The sequence below is a fragment of the Stegostoma tigrinum genome, chromosome 8 (assembly GCF_030684315.1).
Source record: "Stegostoma tigrinum isolate sSteTig4 chromosome 8, sSteTig4.hap1, whole genome shotgun sequence".
Taxonomy (NCBI): Eukaryota; Metazoa; Chordata; class Chondrichthyes; order Orectolobiformes; family Stegostomatidae; genus Stegostoma; species Stegostoma tigrinum.
In genome coordinates, this window is record NC_081361.1 from 60994644 (window position 1) to 61019297 (window position 24654).

Below are 24654 nucleotides of genomic sequence, written 5' to 3' on the forward strand. Positions count from 1 at the left end.
CTGACAAAAAATATTCATTTAGAACCCTACCTACATCCTCTGAATCCATGCATGAATTATCACTGTGGTCTTTAGTGGACCTCCTCTTTCCCTTGTTATCCTAATATACATGTAAAATAATTTAGGATTATCTTTTATTTTATCTGGCATTATCCGCTTGGATCTCCTAATTTCCTTTTTAAGATCTCCTTGTTAAAATAAAGATCCCTCATTACCATGTCACTTTTCCAGTGATACTGAGCACCTATGGAGTGCAGGTAGTGACACTGAGTATGCTGGGCTGGGTTTCCATGATAATCACCAAACTCACCATGGAGACAATCAAACAGCTTGCACAGGAACATTAATGTTGATGGATTCCATCCTTTGGCAGCCAACCAAAGGCTTCTGAAAAACTTATTTGATGTTCCTGTCCCTGTCTGTACATTTCAATGAAATCATTAATCACTACGGCCATGGAATCACCTTCTACCCAGCAGAGCAGGTGTCTAGATAGTAGAAACTTTTACCCTTGATGAGCTGCAGAGATGGGTCAGTGATGGATTTATCAGATTGTGCTCTTGAGTCTACGCTAAACAGAATATCCACCAAGACGAATGTCTCTGTGCTAGTGGAGGGTGCAGGTTAATGCCTTGCTCCAGTGCATCCTCTGAGGGTTCAGTCTTGGTCTCCTTAGAGAAGGTAGAACATTGTTCTCTTCATGAGGAGATTCATCCAGTGATACTGGTGCTTGTGCCAGAGAATAGTGTTAAAATCTTGTGCAGATCATAAATGAATTAGCACTGGTGTTAGCAAGGCGCAGCTCAGTACTGTGCAGCACAGCACAATGAAGCTTACTGGGTTAGTTTGACACTGATGTCACCTTGATACCACACGAGTATTCTGCTGATCTCCGGTCAAATCAAGTACCTTCTCCTCAGAAGAAGTGAGGAATATGAAGTCTGCTGACTCCCCCAAGGCTTATCCCTTTCATTCTGGTCGTGGGGCAACTTTTATTAGAATATGACAAAAGCAGGGATTGAGTATGATGGCACAGCATGAAACAGCAGTTAGTGGTGATGCAGCTGTTCCGAGTGAGTGAGTAGGATTCTCGAGAATTGGAAGGGTTAGTAGGTGACACTTGTTAAGCAAACATTATGCATGCAGTAGTGAGAGTTGTAGCCAGTGAACAGAATACCAGACTGCAAATGAGTGGTGGCCTGTGAGTATGAAGTCTCAGAGAGAAGATGTTGGCACGTACCCATGAGCACAGAGAGCACCTACTTCCTGAACTACTGTATTATTGTACTAAAGCAGTAGGACAATGGCTGAGATAACTGTGCACTGGTCATGGACACATTAATTGTCTAGGCTGACCACATCTGGTTCTCCAGTGAGCAACCACCTTCATGCTCCTGGTTTGCCCCAGATCTAGTGCACAGCCATTATACCCATGCTAGATTCTGAGATTTGTTTCTTAAGGAACTCTCAATGAGTTTTTGTTTAGAATCATAGGGGTTTAGTATCATTCCACGGTGTGGAAACAATTCATTCAGCCCACCAAGTTCTCATCGACTCTCTGAAGAGCATCCCGCCAGACCCACCCCTTTACTCTAACACTGTAACAGTGCATTTCCCATGGCCAATCCACCTAAGTTGCACATCTTTAGACTGCGGGAAGAAACTGAAAACACATATAGACATAGTGGAAACATGCAAGCTCCACATAGACAGTTACCCAAGGCTGGAATTGAACCTGGGTCCCTGGTGCTGTGAGTCAGCAGTGCTAATCACTGAGCAACCCTGTCACCTGAGTCCTTTACCAATTTTAATTGCCGTGGTTTATGGATTGGGTATAATTTTGGAGCTGCCCTGCCCCCATCCTGGTGAAAGTTACTGGCACAGAAGCAACTGGCACCCAGGACTACAACATTATTTTTGTCCACCCCACAGCAGCCTCTGTCCTGCTCCCAGTGGACCCTGAGAATTAATACTTCATTTTCTTCTTAGCTTATGTATTGTATACGACAATGAGAAACAGGGTAGGATATAGAAGCTACAACAGTAATACATAAGGAACTAATATATAAAGTAATACTTTGTTTCTAAATTAGAACTTCTTATTTTGAAAAAGTATATATCAATCATTCATGAACTCCACAAAATATAATCATGTTGAAATTCAAATAGTTTGCTTTAGCTTCAGTTTGGTTGTACCAAAACTGAGTGATCTTATTTAACTTCAGGTTCAGGTTCCTCATGGATTTTTTTCATCTGTAAGTTTTTTGAGACTATTGAAATCAAATTTCGCTCGTACTTACAAAATCCAGTCGTTGTCTTGCACTGTTTGACTTCAAAACTTTTAGCACTCGCTGATGAATTTCTTCCCATTTTGTTGGTGCAGAGGATCCTGGATAAAATCTAAATTATACATAAAGCTTCCATATTTATTCACAGCATTAGTAACAAGAGCAAATCTTATAAAAGTGCATGCATGAAAAGATGTTATTCGAGTAGATATAGGGGGAATTTTATCCTTTGAAGATTTTCAGAGATGGGACCAAAGGTTAATGCCTGGCTACCTACGTGATCTTACTGGAGGCAGTCAATTAAGCCCTGGCCTCTGTGCGCTTACCAGCATCATGGGGCTAGTCTGCTGCCAGCAAGATTCTGGCAGTCTCCCTGTTTTAGCCCCAAGTGCCAGTTACTTCCACTAATTGGCTACCTTCTGTTACTGCATGTGTAGGTGAACCAACTTTCACCCACCTCTGGCAAGATTGCCCAAATGCACAGGTTGTTTGACTAACATGCTCTTCTGCAACTCGCCTTCCTCCAAAGACAATTATGTGTGGCAGATGAGACCTCAGACACCCTTTTAATAAGTCAAAATGCAATGAGGAGAAACATACATGTAAAATTTAAGCAACAGTTTTGTAAAGATAAAAGCATCAGTTTTTTATTTCACAAACACACCACTGTATTTGCACTGATATGCATATGACACTTAAAAATAGTAAGACATAAGCTCATGTGTTTTAAAGACAAGCATGCTTTCTGAAAGAAATAATTAAAATGTTCTTGTATCTCAATTTGATGCTTGATCATGATTTTGTGTTATGCACTTGGTTCTGGTATTCCAATAGTGGCAAATATAGACTTGAACTGGATTATGGCTCAGGAGCATCTGTACCCAAAGAAGGATGTCCATATTTGCAGCTGAAAGTCACCTTTCAATATGACAAGATAGAAGTTGCACATGAGGAGGTTGATAATATGGGAGAAAGTGAAGGTAACCACACACAATTTTGTTCATATCTTCTGCAGCGATCAACCAATTACAAATTTAAATTGTGAACTGTCACACTTTTATGGAGGTTGCACTTGAAACATCATTATTCTTTTAAATACACTTCTTTATTGTCCCTAAATAGCACAGCATACCTCTTAAAATACAGAGATCGATGCAGACAACAGGTGTTCTTCAGTGGTTCTGGAGTTTCTCAGTGGGGCTAACAGCTATTAATTGAAAAAAGTAGCTGTATTCTCCTAAAAGGCATTGATTTAGTCTTTCATCTTTGTCAAATTATTTAGGCATTTGTGGCTTTGCACACTGAATGCAATACGGTTATACTTCTCATTTTATTTGATACATCTGCCCAGTTCTAAATTTATTGACTCCAGATTTTTGACATTGGAGATGAAATTGGTCTCATGAGACATTCCTTCTAACTTCCCTATCTGGACCATCTCGCAATATTGGGACTGCAAAGGAATTCTCATTCTCACTACTTGGAATGGTATTTCTTAAATAGTAGCAGCAATTGAGAAATATGAAAGAAAGTACTGATGAATAAAATATCAAAAATGATACATTACCCAGCAAAAAAACAACTTTTTAAGGTCATAATGTTCAACAAAATGTAACAGAAAATGCTAAATTCTCTTCATAAGAACTGTGAAATATCATACTATCTAGGGTGGAAATTTGAATAGGCCAAGCCCCAGGAGTTCAATGTGTACAGTTCGTACAGGTTATCTCTGTGCTCTGGGTGAAGCTTTGGCTGAAATAGGAAAAATAGGCAAATGATAGGGTTTAAATAATTATTTAGTTTAAGTACACCAATGTACCACAGTCTAGTGTAATTGCAAGATTATTACATTTTATACGAAATTGCTGCCATGCAGGTTTGTCGCAGTCATATCTATTCCACCTCTTGAATCAACTGTTATCTGGATGTAGCACTGTGTGAGCCCCTCGTAATCCTCTTAAGGTAATAATGTTTTCTTCATGCAGAATCAGCTCCTGTGTCCCTGCTCCCATTAAAATCATATATTTTGTCTAAGTGGCAAATTTTCACCTTAGTTAATAGGCAAAAAGGGCAGGATTTGGAGTTTGGGGATTGAACCATCACTGAGGTGAAATAGGGATCACAATCCATACTGAGTCAGGGACAGATACTTGGTGGTGATTCTTCCCAAGTTGTTCAATTATTTGCAGAGGACTGACTCACATCACAATCAAGGATGCTGGATAGGCTCTTGAAGCTGAGGGCTCTTTAACTTGAAGAAACAACATCCTGCAGTTTAGGCAAGATATCGAGGGGGTGCCAGCATCTTGAGGCATCATCTACAAAACTTACTACATTTTAAATTTAAAAATGGAACCCCTTCCAGGGAGAACCACCACTGCAGTTCTGGCCGAGCAAGCAGGGAGGTCCCCAAAGCCTGCCTGAAGGGTTAGATCCTGATCTTCCTGTGGCAGATCACCTCCAGACACCTGATCTAGTTCTCAATATTGGAACATTTCTGTCATCTTCGGACAAAGGACCTTTAATTCCTATAAATTAGTTACCTTTCTTTTGACTGCAATACAACCTTGAGTGTCAACAGACTACTGAACTATAGGAATACATCACAAAGGCCTAACGTCCCAATTTATTTAAACATACACAGACACATACATTGAGATAGCATGCATTACTGCAAAATTTTAAATGTCATTAAGAAATAGAATAGAAGAAAGAACTACAAATCTGTCTTTAGAAGCTCCTAATTGCGCAGAGATTGTGTGCTTGGATGACAAGTTCAGCAAGAACTTCGCTCAAACCCCTGAAGTTGAAATGCGTGCTAAAATAATATGTTGAATTGCATTATGTCTGCTTCATGAGGAATTGTGTTCTGTCACTTTACTCACTTTATACCGAAGCAGCATTCCACAAAACTGAAGAATTTTAGAGATATGTTTTCAAACTTGCTGAAAAAGAACCTGAGTAAGGCTTGATGCCAGTGTTTACATCATTAAGGCTTTTGATTTTTTGACAACAATTTGTGAATTAGGACATCTAGAAATGATTTTGACAACATATTGTGCTCAGCTTTATAAATTTTTCTGATGACAGGGTAACATTAAATCTCAAATTTCTGAAACAATTTTCTTCTCATTTATAAAATAAAGGGGTAAGCAGGGGGCTTACTTAAAGGACCGACAAAAAGTTGTAATTGTGTGGCCTTGCCAATGTCATTAATGATCAATGTTCAGCTGTGTGTAGATCTTTGGCAAACTGGAAGAAGAGGAACAATATTTTAACAGCCAAAACCAGTGAGCCAGTGCCGACTGTATAAGCTTGGTTACACAGCCTCAATTTAACTGATACAATAGTAATTGCATTTGTTATAGAACATTCTCAATCATAATGTTAGTCTTTAACACCTTTGACACCACCTTTTCAAAATTGCAACAATGCAGGAAATCCCATTTTAATTCCTAAAAATCCAACATATAATTCTAACCAAATTATATAAAGATATTTTAATGGCTCACCGAATTAATATTTTGCAGGATGACATAACCATTTGGATAATAAAGTTATTATTTTCAGTTTAATTTTACTCTTTATTCAGGCAAAGTAGGAAATGTTTGTGGTTTCTTATCTCCAGCTTAGTGAAGAGATAATGAAAAGGGTGTTATTTTTCTGTTCAGACATGATTGTACTTGGTTTATTGTGATCATTTCTCAGTAAGAATAAAGTGGGAGTGACTACTCCTTGCATTTAACTAAGTATGACAGTCACAATACCCAAAAAACTGAAGTCAATGGAATCTGAGAGAAAATTCTCCATTGGTTGGAATCATGCTTAGCATAAAGAAAGACAATTATGGTTATCGGAGGTCATTCAGTTCAGCTGTAGGATTTCATTGTAGGAGTTCCTCAGGTAATGTTCTAGGTTCAACCTCTTCGGCTACTTCATCAATGACTATCTTCCCAGCTTAAGTTCAGAAACTGAAATATTTGTTGATATTGCAGTGCTCCATGTCATTCATGAATCTACAGATATGATTTCCATACACAGCAACACCTGGAAAACATTCTGACTTGGGTTTATAACTGAATAGTAACAATAGCACCAAGTAATGACCATGTCCAAAATGAGAGAATTCAATCCTGTTAGTTGTGAATCAATAAAATCACCATCACTGAATTCCCACTATGAGTCTCTTGGTCATAGATAATGACCAGAACCTTCCCTGGATCATACATCTAAACCTTGTAGCAACAACAGTAAATCAGAGGCTAGGGTACTGTGACTGGTAACATGCCTCCTGACTCCCCAAAGCCTGCCTACCATCTACAAGCCACAATTCAGGAATGTAATGGAATGCTATCCAGTTGCTCAGAAGAGTGCAGCTCCAACGAACTCCAGAAACTTGATACTAGGCAGAACAAAGCAATCCAATTGGCTGACACCTCACCAAAAGCTTTAAGCATTTAATCCATCCACTATCAATGCACAAGGTGCCATGTATACCATCTACAAGATGCACCACAGGAACTTGCTAAGATTCATTTGGCAACACCTTCAAACACCCAACCTCAACCATATATATAGACGGAACATAGAACATTACAGCACAGTACAGGCCCTTCAGCCCTCGATGTTGTGCCGACCTGTCATATCGATCTCAAGCCCATCTAACCTACACTATTCCATGTACGTCCATATGCTTATCCAATGATGACTTAAATGTACCTAAAGTTGGCGAATCTACTACCGTTGCAGGCAAAGCGTTCCATTCCCTTACTACTCCCTGAGTAAAGAAACCACCACTGACATCTGTCCTATATCTTTCACCCCTCAATTTAAAGCTATGCCCCCTCGTGCTCGCCGTCACCATCCTAGGAAAAAGGCTCTCCCTATCCACCCCATCTAACCCTCTGATTATTTTATATGTTTCAATTAAGTCACCTCTCAAACTTCTTCTCTCTAATGAAAACAGCCTCAAGTCCCTCATCCTTTCCTCATAAGACCCTCCCTCCATACCAGGCAACATCCTAGTAAATCTCCTCTGCACCCTTTCCAAAGCTTCCACATCCTTCTTATAATGCGGTGACCAGAACTGTACGCAATACTCCAAGTGCGGCCGCACCAGAGTTTTGTACAGCTTCACCATAACCTCTTGGTTCCGGAACTCGATCCCTCTATTAATAAAAGCTAAAACACTGTAAGCCTTCTTAACAGCCCTGTCAACCTGGGTGACAACTTTCAAGGATCTGTGTACATAGACACCGAGATCTCTCTGCTCATCTACACTACTAAGAATCTTACCATTAGCCCTGTACTTTGCCTTCCGGTTACTCCTACCAAAGTGCATCACCTCACACTTGTCTGCATTAAACTCCATTTGCCACCTCTCAGCCAAGCTCTGCAGCTTATCTCTGTCTCTCTGCAACCTACAGCATCCTTCATCACTATCCACAACTCCACCGACTTTAGTGTCGTCTGCAAATTTACTAACCCATCCTTCTACGCCCTCATCCAGGTCATTTATAAAAATGACAAACAGCAGTGGACCCAACACCGACCCTTGCGGTACACCAGTAGTAACTGGTCTCCAGGATGAACATTTCCCATCAACTACCACCCTCTGTCTTCTTCAAGCAAGCCAATTTCCGATCCAAACTGCTATATCTCCCACAATTCCATTCCTCCGCATTTTGTACAATAGCCTACTGTGGGGAACCTTATCGAACGCCTTGCTGAAATCCATATACACCACATCAACCGGTTTACTCTCATCTACCTGTTTGGTCACCTTCTCAGAGGCACAAGAAAACAGACATATTGGTATACCACTGCTTGCACTTCCCCTTTAAGTTGCACACCATCCTGATTATAAAATATATCATTGACCTTTCTCTTTAATGGATCAAATTCCTGGAACTCCTTTCTAACAGCACTGCACCACATAGAATGCAGTGGTTTAAGGCTATTTTTGTCCTCCTCAGGAGGGTAATTTGAAATGATAACAAATGGTGGCCTTGCCAATGATACTCACAGACCATGAATGAAAATAAAAGGATGCATTGTCAAGGAATTGCAGTGGAATCTTAACTGCTGTTGACAAAATATTCCGTGTAGAAATCAAACATGAATGTGTGGATTCAGGTTCTGAAGAACAGTTACACTAGGATTGAAACATTAACTCTGTTTCTCTCTCCACTGATGCTGCCAGAATGTTGGGTTTCTCCAGCATTTTTGTTTCTGTGAATGATTGTTGTCTGAAATATTTCCTGTGTCCGACAACCCTTAGATCAAGAATCACAGAGCCAAATTTTTTTTTGGCAGCAAATGTGAATAGCATTTGTTGAAAATAAGTATCTGAACCGCAGCCAAGTCCTTTCTGTGCATATTCATGTTATATTATGTGTGTGCAATAGTTCATTTCCTGTTATATTTCAAATCGTACATAGTTAAGTGATTTGCATCCAACATTTTTGTCTTACTCATCCACCGCCCACCACTGTATTTCACAGGCCCAGAAATCACTGGAACAATACTTCTCTTCAACAAATAGACAATGATGATTCAGCCATTTGCCATTCTTACCCACTAGTCTGTGCTATTGTATAAAGCAAATGCATTGCTATTTTATTTCATGAAAGTGAGACGCTCAAAGTCATTATGACATTTCTGTTACAATTAGGGTTGCCTCCTGATTGTCTAGGAATCTACCAGAATCAATGATTGATCTCCAGGGCACTATTCTTGGAGATCCATGAGAAAATATGAAAGGAGAGTTTGTGGCTTGCCTATTTATCACTTCTGGTGTTCCACATTCAAGCTCTGGCCTCAAGTCATTTCTACCCACTATCATGAAAGAGAACCCATGTGATCTTAGGAAATGCCAACTGTGGGTATATGGCAGAAGTGACACTGTCCCATTTGAGTCCAAAATTGGACAGAAGGTGAGAAGGATTCACAAAATCACCAATAAAAGATTAATTTAAACAAATTCTAATAATAGAAGACTATACAGCTATATTGATAAAACTAGGTATCTTCAACAGGTATTTACTTAGCTTAAACAAGCTTTGTTTGAAATAGAGAAAACAAATAACAATGGCTTCTGGAAATCTAAAACAAAATCAGAATCAGAAATTGCTGGAAAAACCCATAGGTCTGGCAGTATCTGTGGAGAGAAGACAAAGTCAACATTTTGGGACTGGTGACCCTTCTTCAGAACTGACTGTAGTGAGGAATAGGTTTTTCTGCAATTTCTGATTTTGTTTTAAATAAAGTTCACTCAACATGACACTCTGTATTTAAGTAACTGTACAAATATCAATGTGTCAAAATGCATAGGGGATAAACCTGAGGAAATTATTTTGTTTTGCTAAAGAAACTATGGCAAATTCACTACATAACCAAATTCAGGAAATTATTTGAACTGATAAAACTCATAAATCTTTCAAAAAAAAGCTCAAAACTGTGGCCGTCCCCTACCAAGTCCACATGTGAACCATAAGGCAAAGGCAGAGCTGCTTGAAATTATAAGAGCAAAAAGGAACTCTGAAAAGTCACATTGATTAAATGTCAGCACTTAGGCCATTTCAATGGCTGAAAAGCTACAGAGATTTCTTTTGGGGGCACAGTGGAGGGCAGCAGAAAGAAAGGTCAACCTAGACATGGTTGGGTGATTGATGTCACAGATTTATTTCAGGCAAGCTGCTGTCAATGTGTGACAATGGTGTAAGAAAGAGGACCATGGCACACGATGAGAGCACTCTAGGCATAAGCAGCAGCAACCACTGATACAAGGACATTTGCTGCTGACATAAGTATCCATATAATATTGAGTTTACGCAATTTGTGTCTTTTAGTTTTTTATCTGAGTGAAAGAAAGGAGAAATACTCTATTTTGTGTGTTATCTCAAGTTAAAGGGCAAACTGTACACTAACATATGTACATAGTTGATGGGCTGAAATGTCAACTAATATTACCTGGTTACTTTTCCAGATACTTGCTGACAGCTGTAAAGAATGTAAGATAATATCTAATCTGATTTTTGATAGGGTGAATTGTAAGTTGTTGCCTTCACTTTTGGGGCATGCCTAAATAACAGACTTTCAGTAAAGTCAGTTCAATTTTTTGTAGATGACTAACATCATTGATTCGAGACAGAAGGTGATCTGTACTAAATAAATTCATTCTCACATAAGGATGGATTGTATAGAAATTAAAACTGGCACCTTTGGCCAAATACCCATCCAAGTATGAAAGCAGTTCTAGAGGTGGGCAGGCACTTACTTTCGCCAATAGTAACAGACCAATTAAGGCCAAATATCAGGGGCCAACTTGAATTTTCTCCATCCACAATGCTGTGCCATTACTGAATCAAAAATGTTAAATGTCACTAAGAGACTCTCTCCCCGTTGCTTCAAATGGCAGGCTGAAGCTTCTTCCCTGCTGTCTTACTTAACCTTCAATATTTAGAAACTATTCACCTTTGTTGATGGAATGATAACCATGTGTTCTGCAACTAACTTGTCAATCCAACAAAAATCATTGCCAGGTGACAGCTCTCAACAGTGTGGGATTCCAGATTCAAAATCAAAAATGCTATGCCCTTTGGTATAGCAGGGCAGCTTTTCAGGATTTTCTGTTATTATGTTTGTGGTTTACTAGAATCATATATAGAATGAGTTAGATGGAGGGTAAACTTGAACAGGGAATACAGTATTACGTAGCTTCTCAGCTCCACAGTTAGTCTTAGTTCCTTGCCTCCAGATCACCTGATTCAATCCCTAAAATGGGCAACACACATGCAACAACTCACATAACACTCTTCCCCCTTTATTTCCAAACACCACATTATCAATATATATACATGCAACATTGATAACTATTAGATAAGCATTGTAGCTAACATATATTCATCATTCGGAATATTTACAAAGAACGTTGAAAAAGAAAATGAACCTTCTGATCAATTTCTTGGTGGGGGGGAGGTGGTGATTCCTTGAAGTGTCTCCTCGCTTCCAGAACATTTTCTAGTTTACCCTTCCAGGTTTCAGGAAGCTCCTGTTGTTCTGCAGGTACAATCCTCTCTGACTGGCTGTTGTTGCTCTGTGACACTGCTGTTTGGAAACCAGCTGGTCCAAGAGTCTCTTTAGACTAATTCAGCCCTAGTCGGCACTGTATATGGCAATGGTCCTGTTTGAGTTATCAGCACCACTATGATTCCTAATCCACCCTATGTATAATTCTGGGCCAACACAGTATCTTCTCTTTGGTAGAGGTAGTAGGAACTGCCAACGCTGGAAAATCTGAGATAACAAGGTGTAGAACTTGATGAACACAGCAGGCCAAGCAGCATCAGAGGAGCAGGACCTGCTCCTCCGATGCTGCTTGGTCTGCTGTGTTCATCCAGCTCTATACCTTGTTATCTCTCTTCTCTCTGGAATACCCTTAACAGTGAGGTTTCTGCTATTCTGATCAACTATCCTTCTTGATTTTGCTCTACCACCTCCCTGGTCTCTTCCAGCTGCAATAAGTCAAACATGGCTCTCATCTGGTGGTTGACTATCAAGGACACTGGCAAGGACTGGGTCAGCCTGTGTGGCGTGTTCCTATACATGCTGAGGAACTTGTTGAGTCATCATCTTAGCAAATCCTCACCTCGTGTGGTCTTTAAGGGCTGTTTTGAGTTTGAACAAATCTCTCCGCCTGGCTATTTGAGGCAGAGTGATATGGAGCTGATTTCACATGTCTGTCTCATGATTTTCCAGGTACTCCTTGAATTCTTGTGTCACAAGCTGTGGACCATTGTCACTCAAGCATTCCAAAATCTGGCAAATATTTCATCCAGTTGGTATTTCATTACTTCTGCCGATACTAACTTCATGACCACCGCCACGGGCATCCATGACCACTTGTAATACCTGTCCCTCTACTGGTCCTGCGACATTGATGTGAATCCTCTGTCATGATGTTTGAGGCTACTCCTATAAATGAAGAGGCGACATTGGCAGTGCCTTCCTTACTGAAATGTAGGATTCGCACTTTCTCGCTTTCTCCTGAATCTGGGAGTCCAGATTTAGCCACCAAAAGTAGTTCCTGGCTATTTCTTTCATTTGCACCACATTGGGGTGCCATTAGTGACTTGTTGCAGCACCTTTTCTCTTAAACGCCTCCTGATATTCCTGGCTCCATTTTCACATCACCCTTTTCCCAGCAACCAATGCATACCATAGTAATTTACAAGTCCCAAGAACTATCGCAGTTGAAATACATAATAATGTATTTCTTTTCCCCACATTAAACACAAAGCTAATACAGAAAACTCTCACCTCCTGGGGAAGTAAGGGCATAATTCTGGATAGTTTCTATGACAGGTCCCTCCTCTCAGTCCACCACTAGACTCAAGACTGGGTCATTCCAAGTAGTGTTCCACACCTGACTTGCTGACACCGGTACCTTGTCTTCCTGGGAAAAGTACATAATTTTCAGGTTCAAGATAGGAACGTCCTTATTACCTGGTACTGGTAACCTTGCCAAAGCATCTGCATTGCTGTGCTTCTCAGACTGTCAATATCTGGTTTCAGATGAGTGGAACCAGTGCTCATCTTTGTAGACCTGGTGCCAGCATTGACGATATTCCCGGATATGGGCCATTTTAGTTGAAGTGTGAGGCTCATCCAAGGAGCCTGAGGGCATGTCCAGTATCTTACACCATCCAGCCTAAAGTGGAGGCAAAATTTGAATGACTGGTGAACCCGACAGCATTGGAATCAGTAGCCACCAGTGAATGGGCCACTCCTAAAAACAGAAGGTGTGGTGAGGATTAATGGTCACTTTCAGGTCACAGTCATCCTAGTCCTGTGTACGTATTAATAACTACTTTCACGCATTGAGGACCTGTCTACAAGACAGCTGGGGGAAAGAACTTCTAAAAAAGTGATCTGTCACAGGCCTACTTGCAGATGGGGCCTGTGAAGGAGCCCCAGCTCCTCTGACAATAATGTCACACAGGGGACTGTTGCCTTTTGGCCTCACATCAGCGCTGGCTGTACTGGTATATGTAGGACCATGGACCAAATTTTGAGTGGATTGACATGTTTCCAGTGTTATCTGGATGATACTTTGCTTACTGGATCCTCTGAAAAGAGGCATTTGAAAAACTAAGAAGAAATCCTAAACAAGTTGCAGGAACATGGCCTACAAGTAAAAGGCAGAAATGTGAGTTTTTAAAGACTTCATAGAGATCCTGGGCCATGTAATCAATGGCAAGGGACTGCACAAGGTGTCCCAGAAGATGGAGGCTTTCATGAAGGTCTCTAGACTAGAGAATGTATTTCAACTGCGATAGTTCTTGGGACTTGTAAATTACTATGGTATGCATTGCTTGCTGGGAAAAGGGTGATATGAAAATGGAGCCAGGAATATCAGGAGACTTACTGGGAGGTGAAGCAAGCCTTAAAAAGGTCAGAAGTGTTGACTTAGTTTGACCCGAAGTTGCCATGGCATGTAGCATGCAACACTTTGCCTTATGGTGTTAGCGCTGTACAGTCACACAACTTGCCAGAGAGGAAAGACCTATTGCAATGCATCAAGTTCACTAACAAAAATGGAGGAGGAGAATGCCCAAGTGGAAAAGGAAGTATTGATCATTGTGTTTGGTGTTAAGACATTCACCCATTTCCTTTATGGCAGGCACTTTATGTGGCTGATAGACCGCAGGCCTCTAACTTCTAACCTCTAACAGTGACAGATCACTTTTTTAGAAGTTCTTTCCCCCAGCTGTCTTGTAGACAGGTCCTCAATGCGTGAAAGTAGTTATTAATACGTACACAGGACTGGGATGACTGTGACCTGAAAGTGACCATTAATCCTCACCACACCTTCTGTTTTTAGGAGTGGCCCATTCACTGGTGGCTACTGATTCCAATGCTGTCGGGTTCACCAGTCATTCAAATTTTGCCTCTACTTTAGGCCGGATGGTGTAAGATACTGGACATGCCCTCAGGCTCCTTGGATGAGCCTCACACTTCAACTAAAATTTAATTTCCACTCTTTTTATTTCCTAGGGTTCCCTTGAAGGCATTTGTATACTTGACCACAACCTCTTACAAATTCATTTTTGAGTCTGCAAGCCGATTAGCCATGCCCAAATTTAACACTGATTTCTTTAACCAGGATAAACAATTTATGGGAATCTCTTTCACTATATGCAAAGGCAAGTTGGCACACTGGTCCTTTAGCTGTACTTTTACCAGTAGATAACCTTTCAGTGGTACCACTTGTTCCATGTTTATCCTGTGTGTAATCCTGCCAGGCTTCAATGGCAGTGCCTTTAACCTTGCCCTACGTGTTCATTTGGGAATTAGAAACACCAGTGCAGCCATATCCATTTCTATCTTTACAGCCTTACCCTCTAATTTTGGAAGAATTAGAAAAGGCTAGTGAACTCGGGGAAATAAATATTGATGTTTTGAAAACAGCTCACATAACTAAGGAGGAAGTGCTGCAGGTCTCAGAAAATATAAAGGCAGATAAATCTCTGGGACCTGATCTAGTGTATCCCAGGATATTATGGGAAGTTAGGGAGGAAATTCCAGGGCCACTTACAGAAATATTTGTAACATCTATAACTACAGGTGAGGTGCTGATGACTGGAGAGTGGCTAATGTTGTGCCTTTGTTTAAAAAGGGACATAACGAGAAGCCTGGAAAATACAGACCTGTGAGACTGACTTTGGTGGTGGGTAAGTTGTTGAAAGTGATTTTGAAAGATAGGATTTGTATGCGTTTGGAGAGGCAAGGAATGATTAGGGATAGTTGGTATTTTTTATGCAATGGAAATTGTGTTTCACAAGCTTAATTAATTTTATTGAGTGAGTAACTAAGAAGATCGATGAAGGCAGAGCAGCAGACATTGTTTACTTGGACTTAAGTAAAACCATAGATAAGGTTCCGCATCGTAAACTAATCAGTAAAGTTAGATCACATGGGATTCAGTTTAAGCCTGCCAACTGGATATACATAATTGGGTTAACAGCAGGAGACAGAGAATGATGGTGGAGAATTGCTTTTCAGACTGGAGGCCTGTGACCAGCGGTGTTCCACAGGGATCAGTACTGGGTCCACTTCTGTTTGTCATTTATATAACTGATTTAGATAAGAATACAGGAGGCCTGGTTAGTAAGTTTACAGATGACACCAAAATTGGTGGTATTGTGAACAGTGAAGAAGGTTATCTAAGATTACAAAGGAATTTTGATCAATTGGATCAATGAGCTAAAGAGTGGCAAACGGAATTTAATTTGAATAAATGCAAAGTATTGCACTTTGGTAAAACAAACAAGGGCATGGCCTATACAGTTAAAAGTAGAGCCTTGGGTAGTGGTGTAGAACACAGAGGCCTAGGAGTTCAACTACATAATCTTTGAAGTTTGCATCATATATTAATAGGGTGGTTAAAAAGGTATTTACTACGCTTGCCTTCATTGCTCAGACCTTTGAGCGTAGAAGTTGGGGCATTATATTGTGGTTTACAAGATGTTGATGAGGCCTTTTCTGCAGTACTGTGTCTAGTTCTAGTCTCCTGTAATAGGAATGATATTACTAAGTTGGAGAGGGTTCATAAATGGTTTGTCAGGATGTTGCCAGGAATCGAGGTCTTGAGTTATAAGGATGGGCTGGGACTTTTTGATTCTTTTATGGTAAAAAAACACAAGAAATGCTTGTGAATAAACTTGGAGAGGAAGTAGTGCATGGGGGTACAGTTACAACATTTTAAAAAATTTGGATAAGTACATGAATAAGAAATGTTTGGAGAGATAAGAGCCAAGCTCAGGCAAGTGAGACTCGTTTAGTCTGGGATTAGGATCAGCATGGATTGGTTGGGCTGAATGGTCTGTTTCTACGCCATATGTCTCTATGATCCTAACACAGAAATGATCAGCTTCACCCAGTACCAACAGGATCTTTAACAAAAAATTCAGCTAACTTCAGGTTCCTGCTTCTCCTGTAGGTGCAGCTGGCAGTATGTGCAATACGCCCTGCCCTCTGAATTGTCTCCTTCAAATACCCCTTCACTTGCTTAAATTGTACTTGGCAATTTTAGGCAAAATGGCCCACTCACTTACACTTGTGGCACTGGACTTCTTGAGTCCAACACGTTGACTCCTTGCAGCTGCTCCTTCCTGCATTCGGTTGGTAATGCATTCCACCGGATAACTCCATCAAAGTAGCAATTTCAAAAGCTGCCGTGAAATCCAGGTCTCTCTGTGTTCAGAGACCACAAACCAAAAGGTCCCACGAGACGATTAGGAGGAACCCTCCAAATTCACAATTTTCCACTAACCTCTTTAAGGCAGCCACAAATTTAGCAATGGATACTCCTTCATGCTGTACCCACTTATAAAAATGGAAATGTTCCTTAATCATCAGTGGCTTTAATGTAAAATAATTCCCCAGCACTTTGCACACTTCTTGGTACGTCTACTTCACGGTTTTCTGTTCATCAAATGGTCCCACTGCTCCAAATCGGCATTCCATTTTGTATTCCCGCACTCTCATAGAGTCAAAGAATCATAGAATAAAGGGAAAACACAAATACATACATAGCATACAGGGAGGATGTGGAGGCTTTGGAGAGGGTGCAGAAGAGATTTACCCAGATACTGCCTGGATTACAGCATATAAACTATAAGGAGAGGCTAGAAAAACTCAGGTTGTTTTCTCTTGAGTGACACAGGCTGAGGGGAGACTTGATAGAAATTTATAAAATTATGAGATGCATAAATAGGGTTGACAGGGTCTAATACTAGGGGACATGCATTTAAGGTTACAGGAGACAAAGTTCAAAGGTGACATGAGGGGCAAGTATTTTACACAGAGAGCGGGAGGAGTCTGGAATACACTGCCGAGAGTAGTGGTCGAGGCAGAAACGATAGGGGCATTTAAGGGACTTTTAGATGATCACATTGAATGGAAGGATATGGACCAATGTCAGGCAGAAGGGATTAGTTCCATTTGGCCATATTCAGCACAGCACCATGGGCCGAAGGGTCTTTTCCTGTGCTGTACAATTCTATGTAATATCTGTGTTTGCAGCTAATGGGTGCTAATGGAGTGCAGAAAAAGCCAACCAATAAAGTGCATGATCTAATAATATTTGCCCATGAAACTCATTGTAAAACTAATCATAAAGCCGTCATAAATAAGTTTGTGCCAAATATGACCTTGAGCTAAATGTTTCTCACTGTATAAATGATAATTTGGTAAAAGTAGAACATCGGGCCATTACAGAACTACTCGAAGAAATGAATGAGTCAAAAAAATGTCGTCAATCAAGTCATCCATGTTTTCGAATGCCTCTATGACTTTGCCCTTCTCTCTCTGTAAACTCCTCTGGTTCTCCAAGTTGTTTGTGCACTTATAATTCTGGCCTCAGCAGCATATACAATTTTAACTGCTTCATTGCTGTCTTTGGCTAGCTAGATCCTAACCTTCGGATTTCTATCCCCAAATCTTTCTACTTCTTAACCACATTTTTTCCTTTAAGAAGAATCTAACTCCTCTTTGACCACACTTATGGTCATTTGCCCTAATTCTACTCAGAACTGAATCTTGCCCCTGTGAAACAACTTGGTAAATAGACTATATAAGCATAAGGTTAAATGAAATTTTATCCTCCTGCATTTGTATTTGGTCTGGCACAAAACAGCCAGCAGAAAACCAGCTAACAGGCTATTTAGGAAGCCTGCTGCCAGTCATATGGGAAGAAATATGGCACAGTGACCCATCATTTCTCTGTATTTGCATTATAGCAGGAAAAGGAAAAGGTCACTGGTAAAAGTGTGCCAAACCAGTGATGCTGAGTCATGCATATCACAAAAGAAAATTTTACAATGGTTTGCTATAGTAGCAAAAGTCCTCTATCAGTGAGACAAGAGGCTGAAGACACTTCCTGCCAGCCTGCAAATATACAAGAAAGGGTTGATACTAAACTGCAGGATATGTGTTTCTTAGGTGAAGTAGCAGAACCACAAGGTAATTTCTGTTTGCAGATAGTATGGTTAACAGTAAGAAAACAATTTTTAGATTGGATACAGGAGACGGCACATCCATTCTGGCAGACATCAATCTTTTAACTTATTTTTGGCCTGACAGCACCATACTATTCATGGCAAACTAAGGCAACTACTTTTGGCCCTGTGAAGTACCAATGTCTACCATAGATTGTCCTGGAAGGGTAACATCTCTGAAAAGTTTGACCAATGGTTGAAGCTAGCTGTTTCATGCTCCAACTAAGGAGTTGCAACATGAGTAGTGTTTTCTGCTAACAGGTTGCTGCCAACAAGGCAAAAAAGGCATCATGCAAATATGTAATGTGGTATATGAATTTCATTGCAGGTTTGATGCTAGATATGTAAACTGGAGGATTGGATCAAATAGTACATCCGTCCAGCTGTACACAACAAGATATTAACTATACCCAATCAGCTCATGCTTACAAAACTGACAATATAGTCCCATTATTTAGTATGATTTCACAATGGACAAAATTTGATGAATAACATTGAATGTGCCAAGAATTATGATGACATAATTTTAGTTGTGTCTGAGGTGTGGAGCACTTATGTGTACAAGAAGCTACATATACATACATGGTCTTTATATTTGCAGACAAAAAAGCACTCACACACATTGCCTGTTTTAATTCAACAAAATGGGTGACTGCCATTCTCTGATTCATTTCTCAGGGAATGCCTTGAAATTTAAACAAAGTTCAGCAATTAATCGTCAGTCACCATTTACAGCTGCATTCTCCATGGCAATACATCCACCTATCAGAATCCACTTGCCAAGCAATCAACACTCTCCTCTAATAAATATCAACATTGCTCTCCCTTTATATTGACTTTTTGTGCAAGTTGTCCTGAGCAGAAGAGTAGGCATTTTGACAAAATGTGTTTTCTTTCAGCAATACTCATGTTTTACTCTGCCAAACAGATTCAACAATAGTTATTTTGTAATTAGGCAATAAATGTATTGATGTTACATAAAAGAGGTACCACATACATACTGAGGCTATTTATTTGCTGCAAAAATCCATGGTTTAATGTATTTTCGTCAAATGACATCTTTTCAATCAAAAAACAAGTATAAAATCCAATATAAAACTCATGTTAAAATTTTACACCTTGTGAGCAATACTATCAAAGACTATATTTACAAATTAATGCAGAACTGTTGATATCATAAAACAGGAGGGTGAAAGGCATGTAACTTTAATTATATATTTGTAAACTGTCCAAGGAAACAAATGATTCTAATCTATAGTTTTCTGTGTTGGGATCAGGTCACATTGGAGGCAAGAGACTTTGAGTTGGTAAAAATATTGGATGGTTATGCATTATGGTCTTTGCAATAATTTTTATTTATCTTCAAGTGACAAATAATACTGTTTTTAATTAGTTATTGATAAATACCAGCTTGTGAACAATAGAAAAATGGGCATCAAGCTAGAAAAACAGGTCAATTAAATGATTCCTAGATCCATCTGAGGAGCATTTGGCCAAAGCCCTCAATATAGTGACCCACAAAAGAACTGAATCAATAACAATTTCTTGGAAAAGAAATGCAATTTCAAAATGTATGATCTTGTAATCAATATAGGAGCTATGAAACAGGTCACAAATCAATTTTTAAAAAGTGACATTCATGGCCCATGAGTTTACATTCTCATGTTGATATATTTCTTACTGCAAGCCATTAGCTTAAATACTTGCTTTAACTCCACAGCCATAAAGAATGCTGCACAAATTTTCATCTTTAGCTGTTGATATATAATCTCAAAATTTCTGTCACTGAAGGTCTTGACATTAGTGATAATTGAGCATTACTAAATAGCAGCTAAATGACTGCCAGTTAACATTCGGGTCCAGCTGATTGAAGGATGCTCCAGTATTGCTAGTCAGATTTTGAACACCACGGTACTCCAGGCATGTGTTAGACTAAGACAGCTTCTTAATGCCAGCAAAATACCTTATCAAGTGAGTGGGTCTCATTAGCATTTCATGTTAAGTCAGCTTTTGTACAGAATGCAACTTGTGTTGTCAAATATGGGCTGAAAAGCTTCTTTCTATGTTGTAACAATTCTGTGGACTATTTGGTCTGTTGTGGGGATAATATATAGTGGTCCGGTATCACTCATTTAGCAAATCAGTATCAGCAAGAGTAGAAAAAAGTTATCCAAAGTTTCAAGAGGCACAAAAGCAGAACAACAGATCTTATTGCTAAGCTACAGTTGGTCAATTGTACTAAGTGGAGCTTTGATGGAACTGCATGCAGGAGAAGGCACGCGTACAGAGATGCTTGGTATACTGTCTGGTCTACCAGAATGTCTGGTCATTGCCAAGTTGTATGGGGGAAGCTGACAGCCAACATGGTATGGAGGAGAGTGCAGAGCTTGGTGCCCATTCTTTCCTGTGGTGTTTAAAGTACAGCATCTGGAAGCCAAGTTCTCTGTGTCTACTGCATCACAAGCAGAAACCAAATAACATCTGAATGTTGCAAGGGAATCTCAGACTGGGATCAGAGGATTATTGCCAAGCTTATTGTCAAGACAAGCTTAGACTGCTGATACCATGCTTATGATACCAGTCCTCAAGATGTGGAGGCGCCAGTGTTGGGCTGTGGTGGACAAACTCAGAAGTCACATGATACTAGGTTATAGTCCAATGGGTTTATTTGAAATCACAAGTTTTCGGAGCGCTGGTCCTTCATCAGGTGAAGTGGAGAGAAGCGCACAGGCACAGAATATGGAGGCAGAGAGATAATTGCAAGACAATTCTAGGTAATTAAGTGTGTCAGTAGTTAAGTACAAGCAGTGTGGAGTGTTGACAGGTTGAATAACCAATCTTTGCAAGTCAGCACTCATGAGGACGGCCTCAACTGTTCGATTTGTAAAATCGTTCTTATTGTTCTGTTTTGACACCATTACCTGGATAACTTGTTATTATCTCTCTACCTTAAATAGTTTGTACAGTTTTTGATAACAAAGTGTGGAGCTGGATGAACACAGCAGGCCAAGCAGCATCTTAGGAAAGATGCCGCTTGGCCTGCTGTGTTAATCCAGCTCCACACTTTGTTATCTCGGATTCTTCAGCATCTGCAGTTCCCATTATCCCAAAAATCCCAGCTTTTGATGACTTGTTACTTTGGTTAGATTCTCGTTATTCAACCTAGATACTTATCATGTTATTCCAGGCATTTGGTTTGTCTCTGGCATCATATTATTTTTGTTTTTTTGTAATGATCTCTCTGCCATAATTAATCAGTTCATATATCATCCCTTCACTTGTTATTCAGCTGTTAGTTAACACTTTACTTACACCATTTGATACTTTTGATCATCTGCAAAGACTTGTTACTCAGTCTATCAACATTTCAGTCACACTATTTGTATTTAAGTGTTGACACTCTTAATTACCTGGAATTATCTTGCCATCAACCCTCTGCCTATATATTTTGTGCCAGTGTGCTTCTCTCCACTTCCCCGATGAAGAAGCAGTGGTCTGAAAGCTTGCAATTACTATAACCTGGTGTCGTGTGATTTCTGACTTAGCCCTGAAGATGACATGAAAGATCTCACAGGAAAACAACAAAATATACTCCAGGAGACTCAAAGGGCTGTTGAGGCACTGCCCTGAGGAATTGCAAGGCTCCACAGAACATTAAGTTGCTTTCCCTTCCAGTAGGACAGGACCTTATTTAAATAAGTAATAAGAAATAGAGAAAGGCCAAAGTGTACATAGGCATCGTGAGAAGAAGGCTGAGAAAATAGTATTGGTGAAGCAAAGAATAGCAGAGGAGTTGAATAAATACTTTGCATCAGTCTTCAAAAATATTAAGTAATTAGGGCCAAAAGAGGAAGAGTAAATGAATATAATAATAAAATTTGAGTTTGTGTAGAATATTGGATGGTTTGATTGTTAAAGTAGGTTTGGAACTTTTGTTTCGCTATAGCTTTTATTTCAGGACTGTGGCCAACTGAGCACGATAATACTAATAGTGGGAAGGTAAGTTGAGACTGCAGGTGAAGAGAGATTTGGGGTTACGTTCACTAATATAGCAATCAGATGAGCCAATCATGAACTGTATAACCGATTCGGAGATGTGTTAGTTGTGTTCCCCTTCTATCTTCTTCAAACCACCCAATTTCTCTTTTTACTCCTTTTCCTCAGTAGCTTGGCATATACTAGGTGGCAAAGTCTGTGCCATCATAATGGCAAGGTCTGCAGCACAATTTACACAACCATAACAAATCACAACGTACATTCTGATGAGTAATGGAGGACTCCCTCTTGTAGTTAGGCATTGGATGTACTGTCAAAGCACTATTATAATTTGTTTAATGTCATTTTGCATGGAACTATAGATCTTGTTACTTGCATTCTGCAGGTTACACACAGGATTTAGGCATCATGTGGTCAAGTAAATAGTTCCCATGGCATTTCTGCTCAATTGCCCATTCTTGTGGCAGGCCAAGTAGAATAGAAACTATTGCAATATTGACTAGGAGCAAAAGTTCTGAGCAGAACTTTGGAACTTCAACATAAGCCACATCACTCATTACAGACTTCAGCAACTTTAAATAAGCACTGCTTCCTGCTGGTGAACATGTGCCATTTGTCTGAGTGCAAAAGGTGACATTGACTATAATGATGAGCTTGAAAATAGCACCACCAGCATCGTAACAGTGTTCCGTACGTAACAACATTTTGGATTTGAAACATCAATCACAGCGCTGAAAACATGGCTCCAATGCAAAAGCTAGGTCTTCCTTTACTTTGAATGAAAAAAAATCAAGACATGTTTCAAGGAATTACCAAAGATAAGGTGTTATGACACTAGTTTTGGGGGAGGTAATGGCAGTCATACTATCACTAAACAATTAATCCAGATACCCGGGTAATGTTCCAGGTTTCCATCTTACCATGGCTGATGGATGAATTTGAAATCGATTTAAATAAAGCCCGGAATTAAGGGTATAATGACGACCATGAAACTACTGTTGATTGTCACAAAAACCCATTTGATCCACTAATTTCGTTGAGGGAAGGAAATTGTTATCCTTACCCAGTCTTGCCTACATGTGACTCTAGACCTAAAGCAATGTGATTGATTAATGGGAAGGCATTGAATGCTGGTCTGGCCGTGAAGCCCATACCTTGTGAATGAATAAAAATATCTAGACTACATTTCAAAGGGAATGATTAGATCTTAAGTCTTAACTCACTAGAATGTATAAATATTATTCAACAACCGTAAAAAGATGTACTTACATACATATACAGTGCATTAACAGACATAAGTATACACACACAAAAAGGGTATTAGTGGTCTTAAATGCGCATGGATTTAAAAGAAAAGAATGAATACCTTTCTCGAAGAGATAATCGATTTAACACGGGGCTTTGTTTCTGGAAGGTTGAGGTTGTTGAATTGTTCATTGAAGTCGTGGCAGGGGAGAGTTGTCTGCCAGCTGGTTCTGACATAATAGGCTCATCAGTGTCTTCAAGAGAATTATCTTGCAGATCTTTCTCATGAGGTTTCTTGATGGCCTAAAAGATAATAAAACAGCTGTAATTATCACTGGAAATACACAAAGGAAGCCTTGTCCTTGACAAATACCAGTCTTTAAGAAATTCAACTGTATCTCCATGCTTCAAAATTAAGGTCTGTCCATACTTTTTAATTGGCAGAGACGACATAAAACAACAACTCTGCTTTGCTGAATGAACTAATTGCTTACTGATTAAGTTAATAACTGCCAAATACAGCTTTTTTCTTTCTAATTATGAACTTGATTTAGCTGACGAAAATGTCTAAATAATGGTAAGGTAAAATCTAGTTCATGATTTTCCGATTGTCCTTTGTTACGTTCCCAACATAAATCATATATTTCTTAATCTCTCATTAGCACTGTCATGGAAAATGTATTGGTATATAAATAAAGGTTTTGCACCTATTGTGCATTCCTTTCAATCGAATGCATGCACATAAATGAAAATGTTAGCACTACCCTTTCAACCCAATTATTTTCAATTATGTATTCATGAAAAATGAAAAATTACCAACTAAGAACTACTGAGGAAACAAGAAACCACAAAGTAAGAATGTGCAGTTATAAATATCTACCAATTTAAAAAATCTAACAATTGGATTACTAACTCCTTGATATTCTTTTCAACCATTTCATTTATTCCACTGAACTAAGGAAATACTCCAAGAAAGAGATTTAATATCATAAATACATTAGAGTTTTAAAATAAAAAACGAATAGTTTATTGAAGTCATGGCTGAATTGCAAATCATTTTTAGT

At 39.5% G+C, this 24654-nt stretch overlaps 1 protein-coding gene across 4 annotated transcripts in view; it reads right to left on the reverse strand.

Moving 5' to 3' along the window:
- Positions 1 to 24654, reverse strand: part of spata6 (spermatogenesis associated 6) — a 115278-nt gene that overhangs the window by 16054 nt on the left and 74570 nt on the right. For all 4 annotated transcript variants that reach the window (XM_059647927.1, XM_059647926.1, XM_059647925.1 and 1 more), the window contains 2 exons: positions 23712 to 23893; positions 2301 to 2400 (listed from right to left, as the gene is read on the reverse strand). In XM_059647927.1, coding sequence (XP_059503910.1) covers positions 2301 to 2400; positions 23712 to 23893 — 282 coding nt within the window. The remainder of the gene's footprint in view (positions 1 to 2300; positions 2401 to 23711; positions 23894 to 24654) is intronic.